The following is a 9,348-nucleotide window of genomic DNA, read 5'->3' as shown; positions in this document are numbered from 1 at the left end:
GACTTGGGTTGTAATAACCTAAATTTGTCTATTATTGTTTTTGTTTCATTTCATTTTTGGCACCCGCGTGTTAATCTTTAGCTAGTAATAAAAAGTTTTTAAAATATCACAAATTTCCGCTTTAAATTATTAGTTATATTTTCCGCTTTATCGCGGGGTGTCACAGTAAACAACTCCTTTATTTCATGTATTTACTGTTTTTATGAGTCTATAAGCATGAACAATGCATAACACGATTCAAATATAGGTTAGACGAGCCAAAAACCGAGTTTTGGCCTGAGACAGAAGCTCCTTGCTATGCAAGGGAGCTCGCGCCTCTTGTGGGTCTCGGGTCAGACTCATCCGTGTTTGAGTTCGTCTTTCCTTCAACACTTTCTTTTATTCTTACTTCTTTCCTTTTACGGTTTTTACCATTTCAAATGTTTTAATTCATTTTTATGATAAACATATTTTGACCATTACAAAAATCATCCTTGGTTCTTTATACCATGACGGTTTATTCCATGACTCGATGATATTATTGGTTAATTACATTTTAATGGGTATTTTAACACCCTTTTATTTTATTTACCATTTTTCTCATTTGTTTACATTTGTAAATATATTAGTCATAATTCATAATCATCTTTGGTTCTTTATACCATGTCGGTTTAATCCGAGTACGATGATTAACTTGACTAATTACAAAGAAATGAACTTAACATGATTAGTTCAAATCAAATATCTTACATTTTTACTTGTAAACTATACTTTTCAAATATGCAAATCCGACAACGAATGTTACTAACACAACAGTAATTATTCCGAGTCATGCAAACAATACTTGTAAATTATTTAATCACAAATACGATTTTAAACAACCTTTTCGAAAACCAGGAGACACCCCCTTGGGTCGCCTCATGGCTCGCGCCCCAAGAGGCCCTCTGCTTTCATATTTCAAAACCAGGGCAGAGCCCCTTCCATCGCCAATAGGCTCGCGCCCCAAGGGGGCTGCCTGGCACTGTTCTGCCTCATTTTTGGTACTTGTCTAGGACGATCCCGATTACGGTTAATCCGAATACATGACGGTCAGTTGACAAGCTTACATTTTTACACTTTGTCATTTGAAACATCCTTTTTCAAATAAATGGATCGTGTTAAGCATCATAATCCGAACTTGGTAAATGGATGTTTAATTTCCGTTTTCACATGCAAATCAATCTAAATCCAACTTTGACATCTTATACTTGATACTTGGATAAACAAACCGATTTAGAAAGCTCACGTGTTAGGTTAAAACTTTTGGATGTGCATTCATGCATTTACACCGTTTTATCAACTTTTGCACTTAAACAACCACGATCGATCAGTAGAGGCCGCTAACGCGGGCGGGATTGGGTGTCCGATTAAAGGGATTCCCAATACGTACCCTCACCCTTACTCGAACCTTTGGATAGTGGATGGCCTTATCCGGGCGTCACGAGAGTCATTTTAGGCATAGAATGCTAAAAGGGGGACGAGTCCTTATCTTTAGTACTTATGTCAAACACCGCTTTTTGCCTTGGTTGACCTAGGTATAAAGTGGATTCGAACGGGTTCCAAGCATCCCACAAATGCTTGCTGGCGACTCCGAACATCTCTAATCGTTTCGCGGCCCTTGCCGAGACGATACCGACCGATCTAAAGCGATCCGGACGAAAGCATTTCAACGCCGCCGAGCGTGGCTTTCAAAGGACCGCTGCATGTCCACAGTTTGGCTTGGCGTGTAGGTGGCCCGTGACCGCAGATCGGTAGGCGGCCTAAATCCACAGACCGAGATGTGGCCCATGTCCACACTATGGTTAATTGTATTTCTTGGTATTGGCATGATTATCTGTATTGTGGTTTCTATTTGTAATTGTATGTGGTTCGTGAGGTGCGCCCTCAGCTGAGTGGAGTCATTTGCGAGAATGGCTTCACATCCTAGATTCGCCCCTTGTGGTTCCCGTCACAAGGGGGTTGTGCACATTAATGGTAAAAGGGTTATTTGCTCTACGGTTTTGAACGGAGCTTAGGTGGCAAGGCTGCGGTCCCCACTGACGGAGTGGAATACCTGTTGCGATGGGTATTCTGGCAGGTCTACACACTTTAGTGTGTAAAGTGTGTAGACAGTGATTGGTGATGAACCGAGTTGGAGGAATGTGCTTATGTATTTGGATGTTGCTGTTTTTCTTAGTTTGATTATTCAGTAACTGACCCCGTTTAAATGTTTTGAAAACTGTGGTGATCCATTCGGGGGATGGTGAGCAGTTGGTTAACAGGTATTTCTATGGAGTACGCGTGGGATCTAGCTGGAGATGGAGTCATCACTAGTATGAGTCTTTTAGTCTTCCGCGATAGTTTATGATAGTTTTATTTCGCTTTGGATTCCGTTTGAGACAGTTGTATTCATACGCTCGGTTTGGTTTTATAAGTTGTACGTATTTAAATATTTAAACTTAAAAAATATTTCTTTATGGTCTCCTTTGATTACTATACCTCGGGTAACCGAAATGCTAGAATCTCTGTGTGCTAGGGTGGTCTTGGTAAGGCACATTGGTGTATGCGGGTGTTACAGATCTACCCTAAATTATAAGGGCTCAAGTAACGGTTGTAGATGCGTAATCAAAAAAACAGTCCTAAATTACTTTTATAATTTAGCACTCAATTGTGAATGATGTGATTCTTATAGCTCAAACACAAGAACTTTCAAAGAGTTATATATCATATGTGAAAATGTCAGTTACACAACGTCACTAGAGTTTCACAAGAGTACTTGTGAATGCTAAATTACAAACTAAGGGATAAATAACTAATTACCTTCATGGATAGATGGATGGTTTCACTGTGCTAGTCTAATGTAATCTAAGATAGACCAAAATCTAAGATTTAAGGATAGACAAAGTTTTAGTTGTTTGAGTTGCGTGTGTGTTGTTAGTCTTGGTAAATTCTTCCTTATATAGGCATTCTTCACCGATTCGTTGCAACTATTTCCTTAGTGGGGAGCGATTTAATAACCGCTGATATCTCGTGAAACCGCACTTGAGCGCCAACATCTATCTTTAGATAGTGGGCTCAAGTACCCTTAAAATAAAAAATATAGTAACCTAACTAAATTGAGCGCTAACAATTATAATATACGGTTATACAATAGTGACATCCTTGCATATCATAATACACTTAAGTTTAGATAAAAGTATAAAATCAAATTATTTCGTACACATTGGTAGACATTTAACACATATAGTAAACAAATAAACTACAACTAACACAAAAGTAAGAAATTTAATCAAATAAACTTTCATAACAAAAACTTGCAAACCGTTAATTATTAATTGGAAAACTACGAAGCACAACCGTCTCAACAGTAATTCCAGGACCAACACCAATCAAAACACCATAACTTAACCCTTGGCCGGTCGTGGACATACCATCCTTGAACGACCTCTTCCGAATCTCATCCAATACAAATATAACTGTTGTACTCCACATGTTCCCAAACTCACTCAACACATGCCGACTTGCTTCAAGTTTGTTCTCCTTTAGCTCAAGTTGAGCTTCGACTTTGTCTAAAATTGCCGGTCCACCTGGATGAACCGCGTAGAATATAGAGTTCCAGTCGTTTATATTTAATGGAGCAAAGGCTTCAAGCAGTGGCTTTTCAATGTTATTTGCGACCACTTCAGAGAGTTTCTTAGACAAGTAGAAGTTTAAGCCCATATCTCTTAATTGACCTCCAGCGCCCCATTTTGTATCAGGTATTAAACTTTGGAAAGCCGATACTAGTTCAAATATTGGTCTCTCCCCTAAAGATTCATCCGGATTTGCGCCGATTATCATTGCACTCGCACCGTCGGTGAAGAGGGCGTGTCCCACCATGGGGCCTATATTGCCTTTACCTATGAGAGACGGCCCGAATTTATAGTTAAAACATTTTATAACCTCATGATTGTATATGCTTATTTGTATCTTTTCATTTTTGATACATTGGCCTAGTCCATTTTAAGAATCAGTTTTAAACTATTATAAAAATTATGGAAGTGAATTTCTTAACAAATTTATAGTGTTGTAGAGAAAGGAGTCTATTTAACTTAGTCGTACTAGATATCACTTTCGCCAATTGTAGACGAGAAAAATGTATCGAAAATTTGTGTAGTTAATTTTCAGAAATATATTTTTAGAAGTATCATAAATAGACAATAAGTAACTATGGCTTAGTTGGTTGATTGGATTAGTATTGACTATGGCGTCCCAGGTTCAACTCCTGGTGAGAAAAATTCAAAATAAAATATTATCTATTGAAAACAAGATATGTTTGGACCAATTATTTTTCTATTCTCTTACTTATATAGGAGTAGTAACTAATGTAGCTGGGAAGAAATTCCGAAATATGAAAATACTTTCACAAAGGGGAAGATAATGTGATAAAAAGTTTCGGTGTCCCCCAGTACTAAATTTCTAGGTCCACCACTGGTACTACAAGCGAGAGAATAACTATCTAATTTAATTAATAGATTTTATTGAAGTTGATACTTAATGATTCATACTTTATTTAAAAAAGAAACAATAGTAATAATTAGACTATCTAAAATACATAACTGAGGAAGGCCGCGTAGTTTAATTAGACCCAAATTTTTTACATCTATAACTTCTTTAAAATCTTTAAAATATAGATTGATGCAATATTTCGCAAAAAAAATAAATTATAGAATAATAGGAAACTGTGTTTATATACACAAATTACTACAAGTACTATATTTCTACCATATTATGATGTATAATACATTTGGAAAGTAGAGTTATACCTGGTCCTCGAAAGCACATGGTGTTGAACTCAGAGCACACTGCAAGGACACGAGCACCAGGGGTAGTTTCGACAATCAGCTTAGCCAAGCGCAACACTGTACCGCCTCCATAACATCCTTGTTGGTAGAGCATAAATCGTTGGACACTCGGGCCAAGATCAAGGAGTTTAAGCAGCTCATAGTCACACCCTGGCATGGCAATGCCACACACAGTGCAAAATATAATGTGAGTGATCTTAGACTTGGGTTGTCCCCATTCACTTATGGCCTTTAAGGATGCTTCATGTCCAAGTTTTGGAACTTCGTCTATGAGTATGTCTTCACGAGTATGGAAAGATGAAGCATTTTCATCACATATTTGTGGGTTCTCCTTTAAGAATTTCTCGGTTAAATGCATGTAACGCTTCTTAATTCCAGTCTTTTTACCTGCAACTCACGATAAGTTTTAACGTCAATTTGATCTCACTTCTTCCTAAAGGTTAGATCTTTATCTTTATTAGGTAAATGTTATTTTCACTACTCTCCTTGTTATTATTATTACTTTTACTACTCATATTATTAATACAATTATATTAATTACTCATATTACTATAATCGTGACATTTTTTAAAAGTATCATTAGGACAAAAATTATCAATCAACTTATGAGATATGTTCACTACTTTTAATATTACTAATCATACTTTTAATATTCCCGTTATTAGTATTGTTATTTTCACTATTCTCATTGCTACTATTGTTTCTTTCATTACTCCGATTGTTACTATTGTTTCTTTCACTGCTCTCCCTGCTACTATTATTACTTTCACGACTCTTGCGTGCAATCTTATCTATATTAATACAAAAGACAATACTCAATCCTCAGCGCGCCATGTCATTAATGCAGATTTTTTTTTCTTTTTTTTTGGAAATTCATGTTATGGTGGGACCCGTGAGTGTGCAATGTATTTATTTATTCAGATTTCCGTCTTTTCAAACATGCGATAAGTTCCGTCTTACAACAAATTCTATGAAATAATATTATGAAAAAATTGTATGAATTAATATTATGAAATAATTTTATACATTCCGTGTAAATAAAATTAATAGCATATACGCAGAATGAATTACAAATGCGAGTAAATGAAATTGAATTACATAATTTTTAAAACAAAATTACATAATAATAAAATTACATAATTTCAAGAAGGAATTACATTTATATACGGGATCGAACATGAAACGCAAATGAATTACATACATAATTTTTTAAAACTACATGGTACGATATTTTTTGTTTAAAAAATAAATCTTGACGGAGTATTTACTTGGAGTCTAAAAATGTTCAATTTTTAGAATAGCTTGCATATGTTAAAGTTGATTATTAGATTATATTTCTTTTTTCCGGATGTAAAGTTTTTTATGTATGCAATTTTTATTTACAAGAGTAGATTACGTTATTTCCTTATAAACTAGTGTATGTGAACACGTGTTTGTAACAAATTTAAACATAAATTATGTAGATCGTAAATTTAGACCAACTAGATAAGTACAATAGAAATGCAAAAACAAATATATATCCAAAAACATTAATACTGGTCCAAATACATACCCGTGCAATTTTGCACGGGTTTAAAACTAGTTACTATTGTTAAAGAAAAACCCTTGTTAAAAAAATTAATAAATCAAATTGACTTCACAATAATATCATCATTTTTAGTTAAGGAAACTAATATAATTCCTTTTTATCATTCTAACTTTCCAAATTATAACTACACTATTAGATTTTAATTTTTTTTTCATAGATTAATTACCTTCCTTAAACTATATAGTATAAAATGATTTTTTATACATCTAATATTTATATAGTATAGTGAATTTGTTTATATTTATATCATTACTCAAAATCCCAGGTTTCCAGTTTATATATTTAGTAGGAGTAGGAGTATTAGATAGCTTAGATTAGATAGTCATTTATTTTAAGTATGGGTTCAATGTATGGCATAAATAAATAAAAAATAAAAAAGGAACATGTTAAATCCCGCACACAAATTTACTAAATCCCCACAATTTTCGTCTTATTTCAAGTTTATCCCTCTAATTTCTCACCCTAATATCTCACTCTCACAAGGGAGGGAATTAAACCCCCCAAAAAAAACTTATGTAACCCTAACACCCAACAACCAACAATCCCTCCCCACTCCCGCCACTGTTGACCACTCCTCGCCGCCCCATCACCATGGCGATCACCCCTCTCCGCCACCATACCTGCGCTGACCACCCTTTCCTGACCATGTTCATCGCCTCGACTCAAACCGCATCATCATTCGATCCACCTTCAGCCGCGACGAAGGTGTTTGATCGATGACGGGGTTAGGAGGGAGTTGACAGCGAAGGGGCAAGAGGTCGGCGCCGAGGGCAGGAGGTCGGTGCTGGTGGAGGGTGATTAGGGCTGTTGGAAGGGAGATTAGGGTTGTTGGAAGGGGTGTGGAGTTTGGGAATTATGGTTTTTTTTTGTTTGAAGGGTAGTGGCGAAAAAGAATTGAGTAAAATGACCGGTTGAATATAGCAATTAAGATGAAAAAAGTGACAAGGAAAATAGCTAGTATAATAGTGTAAGTGGTTTTTATAACGTGAAAGATTCACATGATGTTTTCATTAATTATGGTAAAAATGAGTTTCTACTTGAATATCTTATGATAATATATCGTGTGAAGGCTTTTCATATTTATGTTATTAATGTGTGTCCCAAACTTAGGTAGCACCAAAATGGAGACGGACTCGGACACGACACGGACACGTGACACGGCATCCGATAAAATTTAGGACACGTGCCCGAATAAATGTAGAAAGTTAGACACGGCTTTATAGGTGTCTGACACGTTTCGGCGTGTGTCCGAGAAGTGTCGGTGTCGGACACGGGACGGCTAATTAGTGGAAGTGTCCATGCTACCTAGGCTAAGACCCACATTACAAAAACTGTAGTGTAAGATGTACATAAAATATTATGGGGAAGTGAATTTGGCTGGAGGTTTATATGGACTGCAGTATTGAACTGCAGCTAGTATAGACATAATCATAAGAAGAGGATAAGAATACATACAGATTAGCTTGAATTTTTCCTTAATTTCAGTCATATCATCTCCCCAATTGGTAACCCGGAAATAGAAATTAACAAATTCTTCTTGGGTCATTTCGTTGGTTGGGTTGGCAGTACCAATTGATAGTATGGTGGCTTTACCATTCACTTTTTGGACTGTCTTCATTTTCTCATCTGAACCCATCTTTTTGTGGGAAGTATCTAAGGAAAAAAAGAGGTTTTATGGAAAAATGTTGTGTTGCCGGGCGGTTTATATAGACAAACAGACTTACGCACGACTTTGTCTCCTCAAATAACGTATTCATGATTTAATTTTTTTCTAACTTCCACCAATGTCGGGTCATCATATTTTAAAGATGCCACCATATTATGAGATGGACGTTAAAATAGAAACACTAAAACTTTGGAGAGACGGTACTTTAATAAGTTATTGAGATACGAGTCTTCCGTACCCTTTTATTTGTATTTCGTAATCCTTTTGTTGTTGATCGTAACATAGTAATTTCGTACATATTTACATAATAAATATACATATTTTATCTTTAATGATGATTTGTACCTATTCTATTACCTTTACTACCATTTTTCTCAAAATTGTAAAATAATCTCTCAATAAACTTATTGAGAGATCATCTCTCAGAAGACCCCACTCAAATAAAAAAGTTTCGTAAGTAAATACTTGGTACTTATACTTCCTCTCTTCAAATAAATTATTATTTATTCCGTTTACACTTTACACAACAACTATTGTATGTCAGTATGTGAAATAGATGGAACTTACACAAACTAGCCATTTGATCAATATTTGTCAAAATAAAAATGGATAACAAATTAATACTACATCTTAAATGAAAATAAATACGGAGTAACAATTTATCGGGAGGATGAAGGGAGTATTATTTTAACAATTTAGCTCAGTTTTTTTACTTTTAGAAATTTGATTAAGTTTAACTTTTTGCCTATATGACAGATTTTATAATCGAGAGAGAGAAAATTGATTAAGCTTGACTCTTAGTTTATTATATGAGACGGTAGGTTAGCCCTCGTAATATACTGGCTAGTTACGCACGTATTGAGTATTGACTGGCGAGTCAATTACGCAATATTGTACTTGCTAGTTACGCATTATTATACTGGTGAGTTACGCACTTATCTTGACCGGCGAGTCAGTTACGCATTGTTGTACTGAATAGTTACGCATCTATCTTGATCGGGGGGTCATAGATGCACCGATAAAGAAGAAGAAGATTATTAAGAGGATGAAGAGTTGGCATGTTTTTTTCTTATATTTTAACACAAAATCTCCCTTATGACGGAGGGTATCCGTCGCAAACTTGCGACGGATACCATATCGTCTCACAAAAAACCCATAAGGGTGAGAGACAAAGCACATGGGGTGGGTACCCACCTTGTCCCCTCTACCCATTTCCACTCACATATTACCCGTCGCAATATCCGACCCGTCGC

General features: G+C 35.7%; 1 protein-coding gene across 1 annotated transcript; it reads right to left on the bottom strand.

Annotated features, from left to right (window-relative positions):
- Positions 1–3,164: 3,164 nt before the first annotated feature.
- On the bottom strand, positions 3,165–8,142 carry LOC141586980 (chalcone synthase-like). Its single transcript, XM_074408387.1, has 3 exons — positions 7,885–8,142; positions 4,803–5,228; positions 3,165–3,896 (listed from the first exon to the last, which is right to left on the bottom strand). The coding sequence occupies exons 1-3, from the start codon at positions 8,063–8,065 to the stop codon at positions 3,322–3,324; spliced, it is 1,182 nt and encodes a 393-aa protein (XP_074264488.1). The 5' UTR covers positions 8,066–8,142; the 3' UTR covers positions 3,165–3,321.
- Positions 8,143–9,348: the final 1,206 nt, after the last annotated feature.

Source organism: Silene latifolia, chromosome 6 (genome assembly GCF_048544455.1).
Source record: "Silene latifolia isolate original U9 population chromosome 6, ASM4854445v1, whole genome shotgun sequence".
NCBI classification, from domain to species: Eukaryota; Viridiplantae; Streptophyta; class Magnoliopsida; order Caryophyllales; family Caryophyllaceae; genus Silene; species Silene latifolia.
The sequence above is the reverse complement of the archived record's forward strand: the minus strand, read 5'-3'. Positions and strand labels throughout refer to the sequence as shown.

What these genes read in the sequence shown, in the direction of transcription:
- LOC141586980 (XM_074408387.1), bottom strand. Translation starts at nt 8,065, where the DNA reads ATGGGTTCAGATGAGAAAATGAAGACAGTCCAAAAAGTGAATGGTAAA. An exon ending in GGAAAAATTCAAGCTAATCT is followed by an intron (nt 5,229 to 7,884) that starts GTATGTATTCTT and finishes CGTGAGTTGCAG; the next exon opens with GTAAAAAGACTGGAATTAAG. An exon ending in CATGTGCTTTCGAGGACCAG is followed by an intron (nt 3,897 to 4,802) that starts GTATAACTCTAC and finishes CGTCTCTCATAG; the next exon opens with GTAAAGGCAATATAGGCCCC.